Raw genomic sequence first — 24,406 nt, 5'->3', positions numbered from 1 at the left:
GCCGGGCTCCCGCTGCCGCCGAGCTCGGGGCGCGTCCCGCCGGGGCAGGGCCGGGTCCGTGTGTCTGTCCCGCCCCGAGGGGCGGTGGCCGCGGGACCCGGACCCGGCGTCGCTCCCAAAGAAGTACCCGAGGCACAGGTGGCGCTGCCCGGTGGTCGCGGCCGCGGTTCGGTAGCACCCTCCGAGCCGCGGCCGCTGTGCAGGCTCAGATAATGAGTGGGACCATCTGAATTGTGCTCATGACCCGTTCCATTAACAGGTAGCCGTTGACAGACAGCGAGCTAAAAGGCCCAGAAGAAGCATCCAAATGCTTATCCTTTCTGGCTGTGTTTGCACTTGGGTAACACAATGTCAGGGCAGCACTCCCGTTGTAAAATCACCTGGTTCCAGTGAAGACACTCCGGGTAAATCTTGAAGGGTTGTGGTTTGGGGATATTTTCTTTTTTAAGATGAGGCGGCTCCTGGAACACCACACTCTGACCACAATCCTTCTGTACTGAAGAGTTGGGGGGGGGGGGGTAGTTTTTTTTTTCCCCTGTAACTCCAGTTAAAGGGAACAGTGAGCCACAAATCCTAATTTTGCTGTCAGCTTGGGAATTTGAATTGTGTTTCTAACAGATTTTTCTTCCTCAAGCTGCATGTTGTGCTAATAGAGGGAACCAATTTGCATAACTTCTGTCAGTCTGAAGCACTGCCTGATTGCTTTCTGGTACAGAAGGTTAGTTTAAATGTTCTTTATATTTGTGATCTGATTAACTTTTCATGATGGGAAATGTTTTCATGATTCTATATGGTTACAGAGCATGTAGACATGAAATATACTGAAAGAAATGCCAGCCTATTTGGAAAAGCAGTAATTTTGTTTCCTTTTTCTTTAGCATAAAAATCCAGAATGTCTAACTTGGCCCAAATGTTAATTCTCCAGTCTTAGGGTTAGCTTGGGAAGCAGTGTATGCCTCCGTATTTGCCCATATTTGCACAAATAATGAATAATTTACTATTGGGGCTTTCTGATCAGATTTTCAGCTTTCCAGTAGAAAATCCAATAGAGGCCTTTTCTTTTGGTGAAATTTATTATTTGATATTTCATTTAAGTAGCCTTGATGGTTATAGATCTGTGCAAAAAGGTTAAACTTGGAGATAGCAGAAGGCTTTCAAACAGTACATAGTTTTATAGTACATAAATCTTTGTGTCTAATGGAAATTTATGGCAATGAAAAGGCAATGTTCCTTCGTAGCCTGGTAGATTTTGCTGATACTTAATTACCTTAGCTCTCAAAAAAAGATATCACGTAGTGAAGGCGGGGTGGAGGAAAAAAAGTGTCAGCTCTGTACTGCTTTATGCCATGCATGTGATCCTCAGCAGTGGCAGGAACACATCACAGACGAAGGGATCTCAGCAGAGTTCTGTTGTCAGTCCAGTCACCCCTGAAACACCAGGTAAACTATCAGAGCAAGAAAGGAGGATGTTTTCTAGTTCACGATCAGTTGCATTTTTGCAAGTTATCTCATTAAGACACTTCAGCTCTTAAAAAAAAAAATATTAATTTCCGGCAGTAATTCTCAAAGCGAAATAAATCACCCTTCCGAATGAAATGTCACTCCCAGCGGCTGGTGCATATTGCTCTTCTCTCGCAGTTTTTGAACACCGGGAGCTGCAGAACTTGGCGTGCGCGAGGTGCCGGCGGTCGGTCCCGCACTGCTGCGGCTGCCCGGGGCGCAGCAGCCGGCTCGGGGGGCAGCTCTGCCAGCAGCCGCCCACCGGCACGGCCGGGCAGCGGCCCCGGCCCCGGGCGGGGCGGGGGGTCCGGGCGCCGCCTGATTGGCCGCAGCGCGGGGCCCCGCGGAAGGTGCCGCGGGCGGCGGCGGGGGCGGCGCGGCGGGTGCCCGCAGGATGGGCGGCAGAGCCGGCTTCTTCGAGGTGGGTGCGGGCGGCAACGGGGGCGGGGGGCGTCCAAGGCGAGGAGAGCCCGGGCCAGGTCCCCAGCATCCTGCCGCCGGTGAACGGGGCTGCCCGGGATCCCGGCGGGCTCCTCTCTCTTCCCCCTCCATCTGCATTGAAGCACCGGGGAGCCGGAGCCATCCGCTCCCGAGTCGGCCGAGGGAAGTGACCGCCGCCGGAGCAGAGCAGAGGGGCCCGGGAGGGCACGCTGCTCCCCGGGGGTTTCCTTGGGGCGAGGGGGAAAAAGAGGATGCCGCCCGCCCCGTCCTCTCCTTTCCCGGGCACGTTCCCGTCGCCGTTCCGGATCCTCGCGTCCCCGGTGTTCCTCGGACGTGTTCCCGGAGAGCGGGGCCGGGGGAATCCCCGGGCTTCCCGGCGCGCTCTCGGCGGTCCGCGGGAGCGCCGGATCAATGCTCTGGGCTTCTTCTTCAGCCCTACAGAGAGAGCGAGAGCGAGGAATTTTCCCGGCACCTTCTGTCCCCAACTTCTCGGAAAACCCCGTCGCCAGGCGCTGCGCACTTCGCCGGCAGCCGTCCCGAGCAGCCTTCCGGCCCGCTGCAGGCGTGGCCGCGGGCGGCAGCATCCTTGGGTCGGCCCGGCCCGGCTCGGTTCGGCTGGGCTGGGCGGCAGGAGCCGGCGGGGCAGTTGGTGCCCTGGGCGAGAGGACGGCTCCCGGCGCGGCGCTCGCTGCCCGGCGGCTACGGGCGAGGGGCCTCCGCTAGTCCGGAGCGCCCGATCTCGAGCGGGGAACGAAAACCAGCCGGGCGGAGTTTAGTACAGTCAGCTCCTTGTGCTTACAGAAAGCGCAGAGTAACGTGCACCTGGGGAGCTTCAAGGGTAACATCGCATCCACTTACATAAACAGCCACACAGACTCTTGGCTAGAATTAGTTAGGCTGGGTAATACAAAAAATCTTAAGAGCGGCTTATATTTCAGAAACAGGTCTGTGCAAGCTGAATGACAGCAATCCTGAATGTGTTTCTGCAGGCTTATACTTTGGTTTCTCAATCACGATTTACCTAAAAAAAATGCACAGGCGGAGGAATGTCCCTCCCACCGTGCAAATTACAAAGCAGTTGTTATAACACAAATAGAATCCAAAGCCATCTGAAAACCATCTACTCCTTTAGGATTTTACCATGACCTAAAAGTTCAGATTTTACTTTTCAAAGCTATAAAAATGATCCAGATGTCACAATTCAGCAAAATAAACTGCTTATAGCTCTTTTGGGTGTGAGGTAGGCACCTGCACCATGCTTTTTCCTTAGCAGTGTTGACTTCCTAAAATTTTTTTGGGAAGAACAACCAGACTTGTACTGCCTCATGGATTTCTGCCAGTGAGGTAGAACTCAAACTGTTGTGAGATCCAAATACGGGAACAAGCACATGTGTAATACCATCCTGATTGCCTTCAGTCACTTCAGATTTGCTCTTCTGCCTCAGACTTATTTGAGCTCCTAAGGAGCACTAGCTAGTAGAAGATCTCACAAGCATGGACATCATTATTGTCACCTGATTTTGCAGATGGGGAAACACATGAAAGTTGAACGACCTGCTCAGTCTCACTAGGCAGGACAGTAGCAGGAGATCCGGGTCTTTTGAGTCCTAGATCAAGACCCTGTGTTTAAGCAACACTAATGCAAATTCAGCATGATTCATGAATTTACATGTCAATCTTGTATATCTTAGCCCTTTTCTTTTTATAGCAGATAATGGATGGAAACAGATTTGCCCAGCTCATCTAATATGTGAGCTGTCTCAGGGATAGGATGTGGACAAAGACTGCCTAAGTAGCACTAGCAGTGCAGTTGCCTATTGCTTTCTGCACTGTTCTCCCTGATTTCTGTTACAAATTCATTGACTTTGAATCCTGAATTGCATTTCCCCGCCTCACATTCAAAGCTGAGCTATGTAAAGAGGGAAGGTGAGAGTCCTTCTTGTCTCAGTAGTTCCTGGGGAGGGTGGGCAGAATCTCTACTGTTGTTATAAAATTTAGTGTTCCCTCCTTGAGGAACTGTATAAATTTGTACTTTCCCCTATACATTTATAAACCATTTACCCTTTACTGTTCTTCTATTGTGCTTCCTGATAAGAATCACAAATCACAATCACCAAACTGTCATGTTTACTTCAGGTGTTGGTATGTTTCTACTTTCACCTCATTTTTCTTATCACTAATAGCTCAGAAGAAGCTTCTCAAGGACAACTATAAATAAGTATGCATATACTTGAAAATACTGCACCTGATAATTTGAGGAGCTTCAACTCCAAGGGCTGAGATGTACGATAGAGACTTGTATCTAGATTAATTCTTTTAAGAGTGCTCATTTCTCTAAGTTGCATAGAGAACAACTCTTCTGACCTATTTGAGATTTGTTTCCATGATTATGATACTGTTTATCCAGTGTCTGTTTTCCTCCTTTCCATAGGAGGGATGCCTACGTGACACACTCAGATGTAAAAGTCTCCAGTAGAGCTCTGAAGTTAGGCTAATGAACTGCATCATTTCTTTTTACTTGACAGGTTTAGGTCTTCAAAAGCATTTCTTATAAAGAAAATAGTATGGTGTTCTGACTTCCTAGAGGAAAGATCCTTGAACAAATATATTCATACTGTATAAAATTAGTGTCAGAAGACCCACAGTTGTACTTTTGCTTCCTTAACTGGTTTGGATGGTAAGTGCATTTTGTGAGCAGTGATACCCAAAAATGTTTTGGAATCTTCACCCCGTGATGATTGATTGAACTGACATGTGCAGTACAGTCTAAAAGCAATAATGTACTGGCCCCCCTTGTTGGCATTTAAAGTTCCCTCCCTCTTCTGTCTGTGATGAAAACCCTCTGAGTGTAAGGGGGGTGGTGGCGTCTGGCTGGCTGGCAGGGCTGAGATGTCACAGCTCCTGTTACAAAGGCTTCTCCCTCTCAGAGCTGTGCTGTCTAAAGCCTTGTCAAGTAAGAGCACTGAGAGCAAGTGCTAAAATCATGACTGCAGAACATTTCAAGATGCTGTATCCTCCAAGAATTGCCGTAAGACAAGGCCACATATGAGATATTTGAACAGTCATTTAAAAGGACAACTGAAAATTGCCCTGCTGTTTGAAGACATCTGCTCTGTTTTCACAAGTAACACAAGATTATTATCACAGAAAGAGATGAGATGTCAGGACAAACATTATCCCTTACTCTTCTCTCACCACTTTTCCCCTCACTTCCCAACACTTCAACACTCAGTTGAAGTGCTTTACTTAGAGCAATTTGTCTTTTTTATCTGTGAAGCTTGAGAGAGAAACTTAATTTTGTGTAGGAGAAGATGATAGTAAAACATTAATTGGCAGGAAGTACCTGGAGCTACTCAAAATTTGAAGGCTACATTTGAAATGAAAAGTCTTACATTAGGAAAAAAAATGAGCTTCTTGAAGTATATTTTTTAAAAAATAATACCAGTTTTGTAAGTTCACCTGTCTGTACGAGGTCTCTAAAATTCCCAGGGTTTCCAGTCTTCCTGCCCTATCAAAAGACAGCAGACCCATCCTTGATGCTGCTAGGTAAAAAACAAAGAAAAAAACCAAAAAACCTCTTCAATTCCATGTCAAAAGCATACACTGTATGTACATTTTGACATCCCCACACCAAATTATGCACAGAGTAGTAATGAAACTAGAAATACTGAACTTTGATAATGCAAATCACAGTGCTGATACAAAGATATGACTGTGATTTAACAAAGAATTTGTATAACTCTTTGTCTACCTGAATATTGCTGTTGTAGAACATAACCACCATAAACTAAAACCCCAAAGCAGTGAATATTCTCTTGCACAAGGAAAAGTCTATGCAGTGGTGTTGAAAAACCTGGATGTCTACTTAGTGTTGAGTCAAAGCTGGCTCAGGTTCTCAGACGGAGGCACTCCAATGTGCTTCATAGTGACTGTGATACTCAGTGAATGATGTGACTTCTCAGTATGCCTGGGAAATTGGCAACATGCAGCTCTGTGTTAGCCAGCAAAAGCACTGAGTCAGTATTAACTGCTGGAGGTTCCTTTCCATCTTGTGTATCCTCCTGAAAGATCCCATAGTAGTAAAAGCTGGAAAGTTTTTGTAGATTTTCAAGAGCCAGAATTCAATGTGAAAGCCTTAACGACTTTTCCTTTCTTGAAAAAGAAATCAGCCTCCCACCCCAAATGAATAGACTTTCCTTTTCCTTCCTGACTGTTCTTATGCTGACTCATTTAATCTCTGTCAATTATATAAATGGATTTGTCTTTCTGAAGGATGAGCATTTGTAGCTCTACCTGTTATCATCCTTAGGCCCAGGTCCACAAAGCAACTTGGGCTTTGCAATGTGTTTGGGTTAGGCACTCAGCTCCAAGATCAGATAGGACAATTTGGTCAGGGTATCCAAGTTTGCTTCAACTCTTATCTCTTTACTGTGTGCTATCCCAAAAGGCATCTGCTGTAGTGAAATAATGAACAGAATTACAGTAGAAGGGAGCAGTGATAAAAGGAGCCCAGAGAGACAGAAATTCAGACTTTCTATTTGGTAGGAGCCCTTTTCACTGAAGCCCCCTCCTGCCTTTTCCTGCCTGTGGGAGAAATGGCAAATGACAAAAGACATTCCAAAGCAATTTTCCCATTTCCTGGCAGTGTGTCTAACTATTACATGTAAAGCATGAAGAACTAGATCATCTCCTTTGCTGACAGTTCAGTTTCATTCAGAAAGAATCTAAATGCTGTGTATTGTGCTGACCTTGGGATAAAGATGCTTACTGGATCAATATCCTCAGGGATTTAGATGAGAGCATGTCTAACTAGCAAATCAGAAACAGGTGGAAGAAATAAAAATGCAGTATGAGTATCAGCACAGGTCAAACACTGGTGCTCACTGGCTTGCAGAAGAGCAGAACTTAGGAAGCTGATGAATAAATACCTAGTGTATCTCTTGTGAACCTGTAAATGTTAGACATCTAAATTCTACAGAAGTGAAAATTCATTTTAGAAAACCCTTTGAGTATGGGCATCACTGTATCTCTTTATACACAGTGAAATAATGCAATATGGTTCTAGTCTCATGAAATGTGAGCCATTGCTTCAGAAGTAAGGATTTATTTAGCTGGACTGCTTAGAAAATAAGGTTCAGCACTCCACAGGTAAGAGGATGAAATTTTGCTTTGTGGTTGAACATTTGCCTTGGTTCTGGTTTGGAAATTTCTCATATAGCTTGTGACTAAGCTGTGAGACTCCCTGCCTCAAGACTGTTTACACAGGTTTAAAAGGCAAATGGATAAACTAGTTGAGGAAAGAAATCCATTAAAAGTTATTAAATACATCGGCAAGACTTCTGGTGCAGGAGAATCAAAATCACTGTGTCTGTCTCTTCCCTTTCCCTCAGTCACTACATTCTTGCCGTTTTATTATTTTTTCTGAGTTACCTGCTGTTTCAGAAAGAGCCAGTTCTAGATGGATCCTTAGGCCCATCCTCTGCAACAATTTGTACCTTAAGTGCAAGAGAAGCTTCAGAGTGAGAGTCAATTGTAAAGCAGCAGCACAAACAGAATTTTCAGTGTGAGTACACATACAGCAATCTCTCTTTGGCTTAAGTCAACTTGAAGAAAACTATTCTTGATATGCCCTAGTGTGAGATCACACTAAGGCATACTTCCTCCCCTCAGGAACAACACAGTCTACCAGAAAAGTCAAAGGAGGTAGAGAAAATGAATAATTCTATAGGAAAAATGCTTAGAAAGATTTAGTTAGGACTGTGGCAACCATTGGATTGGTTTTTTAGAGTTAAATTCAAATAAACTGATTTATGTAAGCATTCTAACAGCTCAGGGAGAATTCATTCTGCATTGCTCTTTCTCAGACTGGTTGGTTCCTATACTATGAAATAAACTTTTTTTTTTTTTTTTAACTGAATAATTTCAAAAGAAATCAATACAATATATGCTTACGTCAGGGCATATAAAATGTCACTCAAGTTTACTCAATCTGCTGATTATAAGTGGTTCCAAATTAAACTTCTAAGATGCACAGACATGATAAATGTGTCAGTATTACCATAATAATTATCACATCATTTTTTGAGATCTATTGATCCTTCAGCACTTCAGCTATGGCTTTAAACTTCAGGAATTCAAGCGACTATATTTTTGTAATCCTATTACAGAGACACTGCATCTTAAAAATTCTTTCTAAATACTTTGTTCAGCTGTTTTTCCTTTATGAAAACTTTCCTCTCTTTTATTTTACCTTTTTATTTTCTGAATAAAAATTTAACAGCTGAATGTACTTTTTTATGCTTATATTGTGTATTGATTATTCTTTGCCCTCAACCTGTTTGTGTTCTAAACATTAATAATCAAGATTTTTTTCTTTTACTAATGATTCTATCCATCTTTAATCCTTATGCAATAGAACCAATTTATCTTCTAAGCAAAGATACATATTTGTAGTCTTATGAAGGAGTTTTTAACATCCTGCACAAATCTGCCTATTGATTAAGTTCTACTCTAAGTAGTCTCAGAGAAGCTGTAGTTGAAAATGTCTTTAAAAATTCACCAAATAAGTGGACTGTAAGTCTTACTGCACTAATGCAGGCCAACAGTTGATGTCCTATTGTGCTAAATGCTTTGAAAACACAATGAAATTAAAGTTCTCTGAGCCAAACAATTTATGTTTAAAAGAGATGATACCTATCAGTAAGTGTTCCAAGAACAGATTGCTGGGTATCTAAAATCTGTTGCCAACCAATGCATTAACTGCCTTGGTTCTGTGCCTCAGGGCTGGAAACACTGTGTTCAGTGCTACAGTGCTTCATGAGATTGGCCAGGATGTTCAGGAACAACCATTTCTTGCTTTGGATCGGGCTTTTCTGTTCCTTGTGCAGGGAACATCTACACTGGAGGATGTTCTGATAAGTGTGAGAGGAGTGATAGAGGAAACAGTCACCTTACTTTCACTCTGTTGCTGCACAATTTGCTATGGACTGGAGTGGAATCTAAAGCTGTGTTCTGGCATCCATCTTTCTGAAAAGGGAAAGAATGTTTGATATTTGCTTAGATCTTGAAAGTAATTGAAAGTAAATTAAATGTTTGAAGTGGGAAAAAAAAAACCAACAAAAAAAAACATTGAGCAATTTAGGTTGCAGGAGCTGTGTGGAAATCATGCAGTCCAACTCCTGCTCAAAGCAGATACAGCCAGATCAGATGGCAATGGGTCTTGTGCATTCCAGTTTTAACTGTCTCCAAGAATAGAGATTCCACATCCTCTCTAAGCAACTTCTAATATTTGGCCTAGCTCATGGTGAAAAAAAATTTCCTTGTGTCTGGATTTTCTCCTATTGCATCCAGACACACATTCCCTCTGACCATTATCTCCATGCACCTCCGAGAAGAGTCTGGATCCATCATCTCTATAGGCTTCCTTTAGGTATTTGCATGGACCAGTATAGGCAAGTATGACAGTTTGAAAGAATTGTGCTGGAACAGAACCAAATAACAGTAAGTAACATCTTGGATGATTTATTTTTTTTGTTTTCTGCACAGATTCTAAAGGTTTACAGAGATTTCTGTACAGCCACTCCTATGAAAACCACAGACCAAAAGAAAAACTCTAAGTTTCAGTCTGGTCTTGTGCATAACAAGACCAGAAAAAGCCCAACTGAAATACCATAGGTGTCAGAAAGATATTTAAACTACTGTCATTGACCTGAAGAACATCTCTCTAATACAACCACTGAAGGCTATAGATTAAAACTTCCCCTGGAGGATTCTGACAAAAAATACAGATATTTGGGTTGGGTATGGAATGGGAAGGACACTACTGAAAGTGTAGGCACTGCTGCAGTCTGCAGAGCAGCCCAATCATATTATTGACAAAAAATCTTTGAGATACACCAAAGGTTTCAATAGTCCTTGTAGCAACTTGGCATCAGAAGGGACAAAAAGTGGTGTACAGCCCCCTCTCTGCCCTGTACTTGTTCTGTGGACTGCAAGTGTCAGAATGATTCACTGATTTCAATGACTCAGACTGATTGTCAGAATGATTTCAGTGGCTGACAATGATGTCAGTATTTCAAGAATAGTCTTCTGGGAAAGGAATCCACTTCATTTGCTTTCCCATAGAGATTTCACACAGACATTAAACCCGGAAATGTGTGTTATTTCAAGTATAAAAATCAAGGGAAAACATATGCGAACAATCCATCACATATGTGTTACATATCAGAAGAGAGGAGCAGTGCTTATCTTCCCCAGTGTCCCAGTTAGAGCTTACAATGCACAGGCAGAAAATATCATGGCATTAGTGTTCCTTGTGGAGATCAGATTTGATAGGTGTGACTGGAGCTGAAGCGCTCCATCTCTGCGCCAAAAGAAAAAGAGCCCTTTGAGACAAGTGAAGCAAGGAAATAAGATACTCCAACCAAATGATCTCTTCAAAGCAACCCTCTGAGAAAGATACTGGACCATGACTCCTATTTTTAGTGAGGAATCATATTGAAAGTCCAATGTTAATCTATTCTCTTGACCAGTTAATACCAAACATAATTAATGCTAGATGTTTATATAAAAACCCCAACAGCTGCAATGAGGTTTAGGGAGCTGCTGCAACTGGGCTTTGAAATGTCTGGGGACTTTTCTGCTTGGCTATTGATCAAAATCATAACATTTTGCCAAACTGCCTTTTGATCATGGAAATAAACTGTTCTTTCCTTTCCAGAGCTGTATCTAAACCACTGCTTGGAACATAAAATGCTAATATGTAGTTAATAAAACAGGTGATCTAAGAGGCAAGAGTAACACTAACTATTCCTATAACAAATGCTTAAGTGTTTGTGAAGCCCAGATATTTAGCAGCATTTGTTCATTATGTCCACCAATATTTTCCACCCTCCTTGCAATTAAAATATTCTGGGAACAATACACAATAATCTTCAAGCTTTCTGTACTAAGAATATTTGCTTATATATATATATATATATATATATATATATACATTTTTTTTTCTCAAACTCTTTCTGATTTTATGAATCATAGAAGTACTATTCCTTAGTGATTCTTGTGAAAATTCTCTACCTCTTACTTATTCCTCTTGTTCTAACAAGAAAATATCCAAGATCACTTTTTTGGTCAAAAACTTAGCTACTTCTGCTACTGAATATATCCAAGAAGACAATTCATTTGGCATTTTTTTCCAAGTTAAGTGCTTTTGGAACCTGGTGATTGAAGCTATCTCTTGAGAACATCAAGAAGTTTTTAAACTCAATTCACAGATCAGAGAAAAATGATGTCTCACTCTGAGAGTTATAATGATTATGAATTTGAGAATCAACTAAGATTTTACACATTATTGAGCCAATAATGATTAATTATCATTTTGTGTCCTTTCAGGTGGAAATCCTTGACTGGGAGACAAAGAAACAGCTATGCTTCCTAGATAAGGTAAAACAAAAATCTGCTTAAAATGCTAGGTGGCTTTGTTAGAAATTACTAACTTTTCTTAAGTAAATTTGGTGTTTATGAAGGATATTCCATCTCCTGGTAGCCTTTCCTTGCCCACTTGCAATGATTATGCAAACTTTATACTGACTACAGTGTCTTTTAACCCTTTTCCAGATGGAGGTTTTGAGCAAAAAGGAGAACTTCAGTTGCTTTACTAAGAGGGTGCCAGTTGTGTGGTACTCAGAAGCCATAAAATTGTCGCTGCTGTAGTACTTGGTCACTGCTAGAGAAGCTGCCTCTGAAACAGGCATCAAAAATTGTCCTGCCTTTTCCCTGTCAGTTCTCTGAATCCTTCATGCCAAGGCTAGACATCTGTAAGAAATAGTTACATTGTAGTCTTACACCTAGTAGTTGTCTTTCAAAATATGCATCTTATATGTACAATATTTTTGTTGCCTAGGTGGAACCAAATGCTACAATTAGAGAGATCAGATTGATGTTCCATAAATTATGTGAGTATAACTTCAGCAGCAGCAGCTATCACATCAGAATATCCAGTAAATAAATAGGAAAAATTACATAATTTGAAACACTGTATACACACACGTAATGCTGATAATCTCCACAAGAATGTGATCACAGTGAGATTTCGGTAAAATTATTTTATTCTGTCCTGATACAACTTTGTATTTTTTTCTGCTGCATAAATTATCACCTATATTAGTGTTAAATAAATGTTTATAAAAACCTGTAAATGAAGCTCATCTTGTTGTATTGTGTTCATTATAGTAGTGGATGATCTGAACTGAACATTGTGTATCACACAATTCTCTATGGTCTTACAGATCCCCGGTGGTACCCAGCAAGGCAGTCAATAAAACTTGATCCAAGTAAGTACTTGTGAGGTCTGCAGTAACAACTCTGAGCAGGGCCCTGGCATGAAAGGTGTACTTCAGGGTGTCAGCACTTAAGAATCTGTTTCCAGCTATGTTAATTAGCACTGTGAAGGCTGAAGAGAATCCAGAACAAATACAATTCTTTGGAAGTTCCACCCTGGTGCTTGGCAATTAACTCAGGAGTTTGCACATTGCTCCAATGCACTTTCTAACTACTGAGCACTGTTGCTTTCCAGAGAGACAGCACAGGTTCTAGATATTCACTGCCCTGAGCTGCAGTGAAATGATCTCCATCATGATGCTCAGCTGAGAGTATCAAAAAGGGCTGTAAGTTTGAGCTATCAATTCATATAATCCTCTGTTCTCAGGCAGGAATTGCAGTTCTTTAGAGGGAAGCTAATGCAGAACACATTGCTGTGCACATAGCAACTGCTGACAAAGCTGGTGACAGCTGGCTGACTTCATTAATACACTTGTAGGAATTGCTACTGGAAGCCTCTTACATGGCCTGAGTCCACAAAAGAAAAGTCTAGTTGCCAAACTGTGTTAATTCATCTTAGCTAAAATATAACACTTTCTTCCTTTGCTTTCATTAAGGATAGTTTTATTTAAACCTTAAAGTATGCTGGTGAAGATTTGCTCATTGTGTAAAATCTATCCATGGAAAACAGATGTATGTTTATCTTGTTTCCTTCTTTGAAGGTCTCCCTTGTCAGATTCCTCTATGAATTTATGTAGTGAGACTTGGCATGAGAAAATGCTGGCCTTCTGGAGATTCCTCCAAATCTAGGCATTGAAAGCTCAAGTACTGTGGGATGGTGCTAGCTAGGAATCACCTCCTAGCTAGTTGTTTGGGAAAAGAAAAGCAGTGAAAATTTCTGTAGGAGAGTTTTCCAAACACAGCTTATCCTATCTTCTGTTTGTCTGATGATGAGCAATGAGAAGAGCAGAAGAGAGGAGAGAGAGAGAGGTGCAGCTGACTAGGAGGTCAGTGAACTCTGATAAAGAGCACTGCTCCATCAACAAATTCTGCTGTTAGCAGTGATGAAAAAAGTCTGCTAGACTAGGCAGGACATAGAATTGAGAATTCTCTTGACTGTTTTGGTGTGAATAGAGGATCCAGGCTTATATGTGATTACAGGCATAAATAAAAATTAAGTGTAAATATTCTTGATCTGTTTAATGAGATTTCAATAAACCCACATCACATCAAGGAGTCTCATAGATAAAGCACCAAATAAAGCTAGTATGCTACCAAAGTGGACTTGAATGTCGCTAAGATGTAATTACTTCTTTCCTTCTCAGAAGGAAAGTCCCTGAGGGATGAAGAAATCCTGCAGCACCTCCCTGTTGGCACAACTGCTACCTTATACTTTAAAGATTTAGGGCCACAGATAGGATGGACTACGGTGAGCTCTGCTTCAAGTCTGAGCCATTTTAATGGCTAGTTTTCCATAGTTAATCCTTACATCACTTTTTGTTTCTCTCCAATATTTCTGCATGATGTCTGCTCTGATATGGGTGCAGGCAATGAATCCTCATTGCTTCAGTTCATTTAATCAGGGAAAGCAGTAACAGATTGAATGCCTATTTAGTTCCCTGGGAGAGCAGCAGTGGAAAACCTGCTGCAGGGTAGGTTGCCTCTACAGAACTAAAATGCAGGTTGTCAAATGGATGTCTATTGTAAAACCATTAGAAACTAAGTATGTAAATGCTTTTGGCAATCTGCTCTGCAGGACTGGTGTAACTCCTGACAAAAGATTATACTCCTATCAGTTTGTCCTGCAAAGAGGCATGGGAACAACTTCACATGTCATTACTTGAAGTGACTTCAGCAAGAAAATGTATAAAAGTACAATTAATTGCTGTCTGCACGTGACTGTGTCCCAGGAGGCCAGTGACAGGCTAATGACAGCTGATAATTTCTGCACTATTAGCAGCCATCCTCAAAGACCTTGCATATTTACTGTCTTAGCTCAAATGCAAATTTTATCACAACTCACTTGGCAGGCAACACAACACTGCTGTTTATGCAGCGAGGTGACCAAGGACCCTTCTAGCTCTCTAGAAGGTCCTTGCTGCACAGTATTACACCAGTTCTAATAAACAGCATGATGTCAAGTACCTCGTAATTTAAAGGCATATTTACCATTTATTAGCTATGAGACATTAATAAAACCTTGTGTTGATTACAAATAGCAAAGACAATGTTAATAGGAGGTAAAATAAAAAAGTCAAATATGTTCTGCAAGACTGAATGTTTACTTTGGATGCAATGTGGATAAATCAAGCAGCTATTACTCAATCCAAAAAACCAGGAAGACAGACAAAAACTTCTAATGCCAGTGTAGACTTCAAGACACATGTGCATTAATATACACCAAAATATCACAGTGCAGAGTAACACCAGGCTTCTACCATTTCACAAACATTTGCATTCTGCTCTCCCTGCCCTTCAAGCTACTTCATTCAAATATAAGCCAATAAATATTTAAGTATTATCAAATAGAAAAGATGAGCTTCTCATCTACAATCAAACCTGATCTTTGCATAGAGAAAATGCTGATCATAACAGAAGTCAATATCCCAACTTTTTTGAGTTATCAAAATAACTCTAAACACATTAGAGAACTGGGATTGTTTGGGTTTCTTTTTTTGTTTGCTTTCTTTTGTTGTTGGGTTTTTGTTTGTTTGTTTGTGACAGAAGTACAATCAATTTCCCTTCTTTCTCTGTAAGTGAGGTATGGACCTACCTTCCTCACTTATAGATGGGTAGAAAATTCAGCTGTTAATATTTGGTCCAAAGTTAAGTTCAATTTAAAGTGATGTTCCTAAGAAATACACAACTATCTGAAATGAAATGAAGTTAGATAATAGGTTCTCTGGTTTCCTCTCTTTTTTTTTCTTTCTTTTAATTTCCTTCTAGTATTCCAATTAAAGCTTGTTTGAACATAGAATGAAATTATTGTTTCCCAGGACAACTGCTGTGCTAACTGTTCACACAGATGGGGTCACTGTGAATACTTACGAGCTGTGTTTCCAGTTTAAACAAAATTCATTCAGTAGAAGCAGAACTCCTATTTCTCAAGATAAATTCTTCACCAAATTTCATTTTAAACCAAAATAAAGCAACAGCTTTTGAGTGCAAGAGAAGGGTGAGAGCTGCATAAATGTAACATGCATGCATATTTGTCATGATCTCTGGGCTTCCATTATTATCTTTTCATGCCCTTACTGTGTCTGCTGCACTGGTAATGGCTGTTTGAATGCAACTGAGGCAAATCATTGCAAAATATTTATGTGCATGGCTACCAGTTTCCTAGCCTGAGCCCAAACCTTCTATTCCCTCCCTACCTCTCTTAATGCCATCCTGGATGCGTGGAGGTTTTTATCCCACTGCATTAGTTATCACAAAGAAACCAAAGCAAAACCATCATCTAATTCAGCTGTCTAATTATTTTCTCTCTTTTTACAGGTATTTTTGATAGAATATACAGGTCCATTGTTCATCTATTTTCTGTTTTATTTCCGCATGACTTTTGTCTATGGACTGGATGAGAGGTTTACATCAAGTCCACACCCAGTAGTTAAGTAAGTCTGTTTGCAGGCTTGAGCAGTGTTTCTTGTAGTCTTATTCCAAATGTCTTGACACACTTGGTTTTTTAAGCACTCTTAAATACTTTTGTCTTGCTGTTTCTAGCTTGGCATGTATCTGCCATTCTTTCCACTACATCAAAAGGTTGATTGAAACAATATTTGTTCATCGGTTCTCCCGTGGGACTATGCCACTGAGGAATATTGTGAAGGTAAATTGTGTCAGAATCTATCCATAGCTGCCCTTACAAATCCAGCCTAGCCAGCCTAAGCTCTGCCTCTGCAACCACAGACATTTTGTGTGGCTTTTGTAGCAAATCTCACCCATAAAGCTGCAGTTCTTTCAGAAGATTTCTTAATGTCACTGTTGTATAACCCACATGCTGCCATACTGTTACTAATATTACAGAAGTGTCATTACTTTTTAGAATTTTAAACCTTCGGCATACCCTTCCTTTTCACTCAGCTAGGTCCTTGGGTGTGAATGTTTTACTAACGAGTTAACTTTCAAGGTAGTACAGGCAGGCACAATGGTGGGAGAACAACTTTTAAAAAAATAAATAAAAAAAACAATTTTTGTAACAGTCATTTTATATCTACTTTGTCCCTAAAATTCTCTTTGCTGTTAAGGAACTGTAAATTTACCTTTGATCCAGTGCAAAGCAGCTTAGTTGTTCTGCATTTTCTTCTCCACAGGAGCATTCCTAATGTCATCAGTGCTGCTGTGGCACAGAGCAGCTCTTGGGGTGCAGATTCTGTTTTCAGGGTGTCTGAGAAGTAGTACAGCTTATGCATGGTTATGCATAAGCAGTAGTTATTTTACAAATATTTGCAACAGAGAACACATTAGTAGTCAAAAGTACACCTTATTCTAATGAAGACAAGAGATTACCTACTGGAAAAGCATTTGGGAATTCTAACATTTGGGATTTAGAAGGTTCCTTGTAATTTGCACTGTGGCAGTGAGACTTGTAGCAACTGAAGCTTAGCTTTGTGGCTAACTCCTTACAGCTGTCCAGTGGCTCTGGTCTTTCAGGTGATAGCTTCATGCTTTCAGGAAAGGAGGGTCTATAGTGGAGCAGTGGCCCTCCAAAAGAATCCTCTCTAGAAATTTATTGTGCTTCCTGCAGCAAGAGTAGTTAAAAGGTTTGCAGATCTCATTCTTGACACAACAGATCTTGCAGATCTCTTGTTCTTGACACAACAGTAGCTATTGCATGCTAAACAGCAGATAAATGAGCAACTTTACCTTGAAAAAACAAGTGTGATCATTTTTTTTCTCACTGCCATCTAGGACAATTACTTGTTCCTTTCAGACCATACAAGCTGTTGCTGTTAAAATTTACATTTATACCAGTCATTCTGATCACTTCCTCTTTTTCATCTTCTCAAGTTGGTGGCACTTGCTTTCACCTGTAAAGCTGCTCACAGTTCTTATTCTACCTGCTTAGCAATGCTTGGTTTAATTTGCTTTTATAATTTCATTTGCCTTGGTGGTGTTACTCCAAAATTGTGCCAGTGCAAAAAAACATCACAACATCTTTTTTCTGTTTTTCCATCACATACAAGTGGTAGAAAAAACTTCTTGCTTTCAGGGTTTGATCACATACACAGCAGATGTAGATAGCTTATTTTCTAAGTGCAGTGGAATGCTATGTGTGCAGGAGACTTCAGTCTCAATAAGCAGAAATCTGAGATGGGAATTGATGAGAGATGTGATTTTCAACCTTTTCTCCCAAATGGAACTAGGAATAAATTATGCCCTACGATGCAGCCGCTTCACCAAGAGCAGAGCATACTAACACAGTATAATTTTTCTAAGATATGTGATTTTTCTAGGTATTGGAAAGGTAGAATACCTGATTTATCTGAACCTAGTGAACAACTCCTTAGGGTGAATAAGATAGGGATTAATACAAAAATTGTGTGCTGAGAAAGGAACTAACTGAAAGAAAGATAATTATGGTAGTACCAAAAAAGAAACAGTCAGTCCTTTAATAATAGGGAAGTATCAGTAGAATTCTTCAAATATTAGTCTCATGATTGGTCTTACATGGTCTTTCTTTACCCATGAACATTTTTGTGAGTAAAAAGAAGGGATATCATAAATTTTTAGAAAAAAATCTGGAGGAAAGAGAACATTAGATCTAAATAAATACTATTTAAACCAGAAGACAGTATAAGAAGAAAAACAGAAGGGTAGATTCTGGCAATGACAGAATTAATTAATAATAAACAGAGGCAAGATATGAAGAACTATGCATTGTCAACTGCAGTAGAGAAGACAAACGTACTCACCATAAGTTTGGAAACTTAGGAATAATTTATTTATGGGATCCCTGCAGTATCTGAATTTGACCCACAGCATTCTAAGAGATTGTTGTAAAGCTTTATTATTCAAGATTCACAGAAACTCTTTCTTCCTTCCAACTGAGTTTATAAAGTCTGTATGTTCCTATCTAGATTTCACTGGAGATGTTTGTATGAGCAATAAGGATTCAAGTGGCAGCTGGACATTTAAAAGTGTAACTGTTAAGGTGCTTAGCAGTGGTAGACCCCACTCATCCTAAAGCTCCTTTTCTTAAAACTGAGAAATACTCTTGCAGTAAATCATGTTCTTTGGCTGAATAGCATTTGTTCAGTTTAATTACAGCATGTATTGTTGGGGACTGAGCCATGATAATTAATTTAATTTTACTTCACTGAAATCCATTGCAATATGTTCCATTCTGTGCCAAGTCTTGAAGCTAGGAAAAGGTTTTTTTCTGAAGACGCCATTCCAAGATTACAAGAAACTGTTTCCACCTAAGTTTGTACAGCAGTCAGTAAATTGTAAGTGCCTGTTGAAGAAGCTAGTGTTAGGGAGAAAGCAGTAGTTTATGGATAGGACACTACCCATATTATCCCTCACTGGAATAATTTTTTTGGTTCTGCTGCATTTCCTGGGGGAAAATAAAGTCATCACAGGGAAGCTATTTATTTTTTCTGCTCATTCATCCCACCTGATTTGTAATTACTGGTTAATAGTTTACTCTTATCAGTTATCTCTTATACAATCTCAGAGCAAGGACATACTAAGTGCTCACAATTCAGCAAGCCCAAAAGGGTGTCTGAGGTCTCTGGGCACTGTTGTGTTCAATTAACCCTAAGAAGAAAGTGGAAATGCAACAGAATGTTTGGTACAGCTGCTTGCAGCAGATGAAGGGACACCAGCATTTTCAGAAAAATGCACCATCAGACACTGCAGTCAGCTAGTGCAGGTTGGAGACGCTGAGGTAATCACTTTTCCAGGGTATTATTGCTAGAAATGCAGTTCTGGTATATATAGGGGGAAAAGACTGCAAAATTCAAAGCAAAACAGAAAAGTTAAACCAGTCAGGACAGCAAAAAAATGCAGCCTTGGATGGGATTTTTGCCTGTGTGAGCAGGAAAGGAAATGGTGAAAGAGAAAGCAAAAACACCTAGAAATGTCTAAGGTATAGGAACCTATCTGGAAGTCCAAGAAAAAGAAAGGACCAGACAAAGAGGACCTTTACTAGAAAGAGTAAGAGGATCGAAGTTTTACTCAAAATTGAAAATAGGAAGGAAGGAAAGATAAGGCAAAGAAAAGAACAGAAGAAGTGGTGAAAGAAAAAGAGCTCAGTTGTGGTCTTGCTGAAGTCCAGGTGATGAACAAACATAGCCTGATACATCAAAAACTGAGGCACTAGGTTGGGTGAAAGAAGACTCAACTGATGAGAGGCAAATGTATGAATTGTTGATGAGGGTTAAAGTGTCCGCAAGGGAACAGCACCTAGAGGTTAGAGCACAGAGCAAGAAGAGGAAGGGACCAAGAAAGGGCCTCCCTCCCACCTATATATATATAAGGAGGGAGACAATAACATGTCACCAAAGCAGTAATGAGTGTCAGAAAAAACCCACAGGAGGCAGAGCCAAGGAGGCAAAATAAGAGGTAAAGATTGTCATTGTAAGTAGTTTTTTCATGGATGAAGCCTATGAACAAGCACCGAGATTGGTCAGGAATGAGTCAGTACGGCCATTAGTGACAGCTGTGTTATCAGAGCTTAGAGAGGGGAAACTGCATCGCAGAAACACAAGGACAGCAGAAAAAGGGACAAACTGGAGAAATAACAGTGAAAGTACATCAGGAAAGCACCAGGCAGGAAAAGTTAAAGCATGGGAAAGAAAAAAACTGATGGGGTGAAGGAGAAGAGGACAGGAGATTGGGCAAAATAATAAGCAGACAAGAGAGGACAGTACCCAAATCTGGTTTTACAGTCTCAGGGCTCAGCAAAACAAGTTTCTCTTTAACATACAGTCTGTATGCACTTCAACTTTGCCCAGTGGCTTGCCAGACAAGATAATTTTGTTTTAAGTCATATGATCATACTTTCTAAAACTGTTTATAAATTTAACAGCTCGAAGATATTTTAGAGGTAATCTTAACTCTACCAGCACCATTTCCTTTCTTATTTCCTGTTACCTGCTCCCACCTGCCACACTTAGTACTGCCATTTGTTGTTGTATTATCAGCAAGCTGAAGGATCCCAATTAATTGTTATCAACAGTCCTTGCAGTGAATATTGGCCTAAAATACTGTAGTAAAACAAAGAATAATTACTTATTTTTCAGAACTGCTTATATTACTGGGGATTTGCAGCTTGGCTTGCATATTACATCAATCATCCTCTTTACACTCCTCCTTGTAAGTAACAAAACAACCCTCAATGATGTAAGTATTTATGTATGTACTTGTGTACTAATGACATGCAAACTTTCTTTTTCTAATAGCTTATGGGAAAAAACAGATAAATTTTGCTGTGATCATGTTTCTGGTAGGTTTCTTGCTTTTTCTATAAAATGCTAAAATATCTTGCTTTATTTCTTCTGTCATGTAAGTGGAGGAGTGAGTAGGATAAGCAGATACTTAGAACTTGGACATTTGGGATGTACTACTAAAGCTGACCACTTGCATGCAAAACAGATAAATCCATCAGTTTGTAATGTGATTTTGTACACAAATTAATAGCTTGGTTTAGTGTCCATTCCAAGACTAGGATATTTATCTGCTGGGGTGATCTTCCATAATCTTTGTTTAAATCTGTGTTTAAAAGCCAGTAAGTTTGTTGTGTGAACTGTTTATTGAGTGCTGAGAATCACAACAGACCATAAATCTCAGAGAACTATCCAACTAAGGGAATATGTTGCTGATAATTTCCAGTGATAAAGTTTCATTTTGCTGAGCTTCAAAACCTGCTTACAGCTTTCTTTATGATTCAAAATTCTTCAGTCACTGTTCATTCTGACAATTCATTCTGAGATTTCATACATGCAGAAGCAAAGTCAGTGTAGCCAATAAATATGTACCATACAAAGACTTTTCCTATGAATGTGTAACTTACTTAGAACATCAGATGTTCACTTGCTTTGACAAACTAATTATCAGTGACTGCAGGATCCCAAAGCAGCTTCCCAGGATGAAATTCTGTGAGGTCATAATCTATTCATATTTTATAAAGAAACTCCACAACTGAAAGCACAGAGCTGGGAATAAAACTCAGGAGCTCTGACCACTAGTCATTTGCTGTAACAGATATGCACTGCAGACGCTGGAGACTGTCCATAATCATATAAATGGGTCATTTCAATACACTCTCTTCATTAGTGATTGGGGGAAGCTGTCTTTAAAACCAGTGAAGGAAGCTGGGTCAATTATATTCCATGATTCCTATCAATTATACTCTAGAGAAGAAAACTTACTTAGAGACCAAACTGTATCTTCCTTGGGATTTCAATAGCTTTTGAGAAACCAGGACTATGCAAATAATTTTGTGGATGTTTTTAAAGCCGTAAGAATGATCAAAAGATAAAGCAAGTAATTCCCAAGTTCACTTCTATCCCCTGTGGTTTATTTTGATTTCAAGGGGATTATGTAAGTAATAAATTTGATCTTTTGGACATGAAGTCCACATTTTCTGGAAAATATAAATATATAACAGAATATAATATGGTCTCATGTTTGATTTGTTTCATCCTTCTGTCAGCAGTCTTAGTTAAGGATATTTATTATGTTTATAATTATTTTCCTTTTCGTAAATATTTTAAAGAACCCCAGGAAATAACAAAAGGAAGAAAAACAAATAGAAGGGAAGAACACTTTTAACTTTGTCATACTTTTTCTTGCAGCTGTGTGAAGCTGGAAATTTTTCCATTCATGTTGCACTCAGTGACCTCCGGAGGAATGGTAAAAACTGCATGATCATTTTTCAGTTTTGTATGGCCGTTCAGTTCTCCTTCAGTTACTCTGCTTCAGGAAAGACCTGATCCTGGGGGGTGTTGATACTTGTCAGCTGACTGCTGTGGGAGCACAGGTTGCTCAGCACTGTAAAGATTGGATTCTAAGGGAAATGAGGCATTGCAAGGATTCTGATATCAGACTGTTGAAACACACATCCTATTTTTATCTTTATTGTTTCGGGCTGGGTTGTGCTGGGGGAGCAGTTACATTGGTTGTACTGCCAGTGCAAAAGGAAACAGTGCTGCTATAAGCTATGTTTGGTGAGCAAGGGAAAGTTCCCTCACAGGTATCCTCTTCCTCTTGTGAGTCCAGAGGACATCCTGTCTTCCCACATTCTGTTTGTCCCTCTGACAGTCATGAGACACAGAAGTAGACAGAGCTGGGTTGTCTTTACAGGAAACAATATATTTAGGAGTGTGAATATTTTGTGATTTGTTTTCTAATCTATAGGATCCAAAACCTGTAAGATCCCATATCCAACAAAGAATCCTTTCACATGGCTGTTTTTCTTTGTATCTTGCCCTAACTATACATATGAGGTATGTATTTTCAAACAAGATGTTCAGATTTCAGTTTCTCTGAATCTATTTTTGTTTCTTTTAGAATGTTTTACATGTAAGAAACCTCTGAAACTGTTCAGCTCAATACATTTCCCTTCCTTCCCTAAACCCCATGAAATCAGGTTGTGGACAAGAATTTGTCTGCTCTTCCTCCCCTCCCTTGGGTCAGTAGTGGTGTGAGTAACCTTGCACAGACAGCCCTAACCCTGGGCCAGTGCTCCCGTGTGGCTGTCAGACATGACATACACTGTAAAGCAGAGCAAATTCTGCAGCCAGGAACAGGAAAATTACCACTGAAAATGTGTTGCAATGAAGGGATGGAGGTGTCTGGTGGATTTATAACATAAGAGCCTAGAAATATCACTGCAGGCAGGAAGATAGTGGTCAGACAAATAAAATATATTGTGATAGAGAAAATAAGACAAAGTCTTCCCCGTTTTCTTAAGGTACACAATCACTTGTGGTGGTGGTGACTGCTTTAGAGATTTTAATCAGTTTATCATTTTATGCCCCTTAATCAGGAGCTAAACTTCTGACTGAGTTCAAAAGCAGATGAAGTCAGTGCAACTCAGTGTAACATTCATTCTTGCACAGAAGGACAGTGTCAGGTTTGAAATTCAGTGGAGATCAACAGATGTTAATGAGAACAGCATTGGGCCTTGGACATAGAAAGTTACTATTCCTAACGGTGATGGAGGTCTGATGAATACAAATTAGGCAGAGAAAGAGGAAGGACACTGTTTTAATGCTTAAAATTTTGTCATTGTAATAGCTGTGGAAGGAAATATGAAGGTTTTGTTTGTGATAATAAGGTACTGTTCACCTTTTTGGCTAAAGGTTATTAACAGGAGAAATTGATCTGGCTGACCTTGATTTTTTTATTTACCTATACTAGGACAAGGTTATTTTGATCAATAGAGAGATAAATGCAAATGCTGTCACCAGAAATATTTTAAATTTCCTTGGCCAAAACAGGTGGGGACCTGGATCAGTTTCACTATCATGACTCAGTGTGTTCCAGGTGAGTAATGTTTTGGTACTTCAATCTGAAGTGATGTCAGCAGCAAGAGTATGTTTTTAATCTGATTATGAAATGTATCTTTTTTCCCTTCCTTCCTTCCAGTGGGACTGTTCACCTTGCTTTGCTTCATTCAGATGACAATCTGGGCAAAGGATAAACATTGCACCTACTTACGAGAATTCAAGGATTATCCAAGTCATAGAATGCCAATTATTCCCTTTTTGTTGTAAGAAAAGAAGGCTCAATTTGAATATTGCACAGAACTTAAAGAAGAAAAACCTCATAAATGTCCTCCCAAATAAATGAATTAATTAAAAGGATTTTGGTGCATGTTGAATCTCCACTACTAAGGGAAATTGTATGCACTTGAAAGCTAGACTTCCTTACGTTCAAGAATTCTCAACTCAGAAGCACCTTAAAAAATAAGGCTTCATTGCACAGCTGCAAAAAAAGCCCCTGCAGTTCACTGTAACCTGCCTTAGATTTTTCTGTACTAGTCTGTTTAGGTTGATGGATCAGAGATCCTGAGAAGTCTGTGCTGAAAAGCAGCTCTAAATTTAGCAGTGGCATTCTGCAAGACAGAAGTACATTGGAACGAGGACACACCAGCTAGCTACAGAGCTCGGTTCAGCCAGCACGGCCAGCTGGCCTCAGG

General features: G+C 40.1%; 1 protein-coding gene across 1 annotated transcript; it reads left to right on the top strand.

Moving 5' to 3' along the window:
- Positions 1-1,880: 1,880 nt before the first annotated feature.
- TECR (trans-2,3-enoyl-CoA reductase) lies at positions 1,881-24,071 on the top strand. The gene is made up of 13 exons (XM_014250870.2): positions 1,881-1,921; positions 11,332-11,382; positions 11,843-11,894; positions 12,228-12,272; positions 13,584-13,687; positions 15,754-15,869; positions 15,979-16,084; positions 20,505-20,577; positions 20,664-20,707; positions 22,059-22,116; positions 22,621-22,709; positions 23,706-23,751; positions 23,854-24,071. The coding sequence occupies exons 1-13, from the start codon at positions 1,895-1,897 to the stop codon at positions 23,979-23,981; spliced, it is 939 nt and encodes a 312-aa protein (XP_014106345.1). The 5' UTR covers positions 1,881-1,894; the 3' UTR covers positions 23,982-24,071.
- Positions 24,072-24,406: the final 335 nt, after the last annotated feature.

The sequence above is a fragment of the Pseudopodoces humilis genome, chromosome 10 (genome assembly GCF_049639895.1).
Source record: "Pseudopodoces humilis isolate 2021_Gansu_Grassland_sample_001 chromosome 10, ASM4963989v1, whole genome shotgun sequence".
In the NCBI taxonomy this organism is placed as follows: Eukaryota; Metazoa; Chordata; class Aves; order Passeriformes; family Paridae; genus Pseudopodoces; species Pseudopodoces humilis.
Note: the sequence above shows the minus strand (reverse complement) of the source record. Positions and strands in the feature narration are given on the sequence as shown.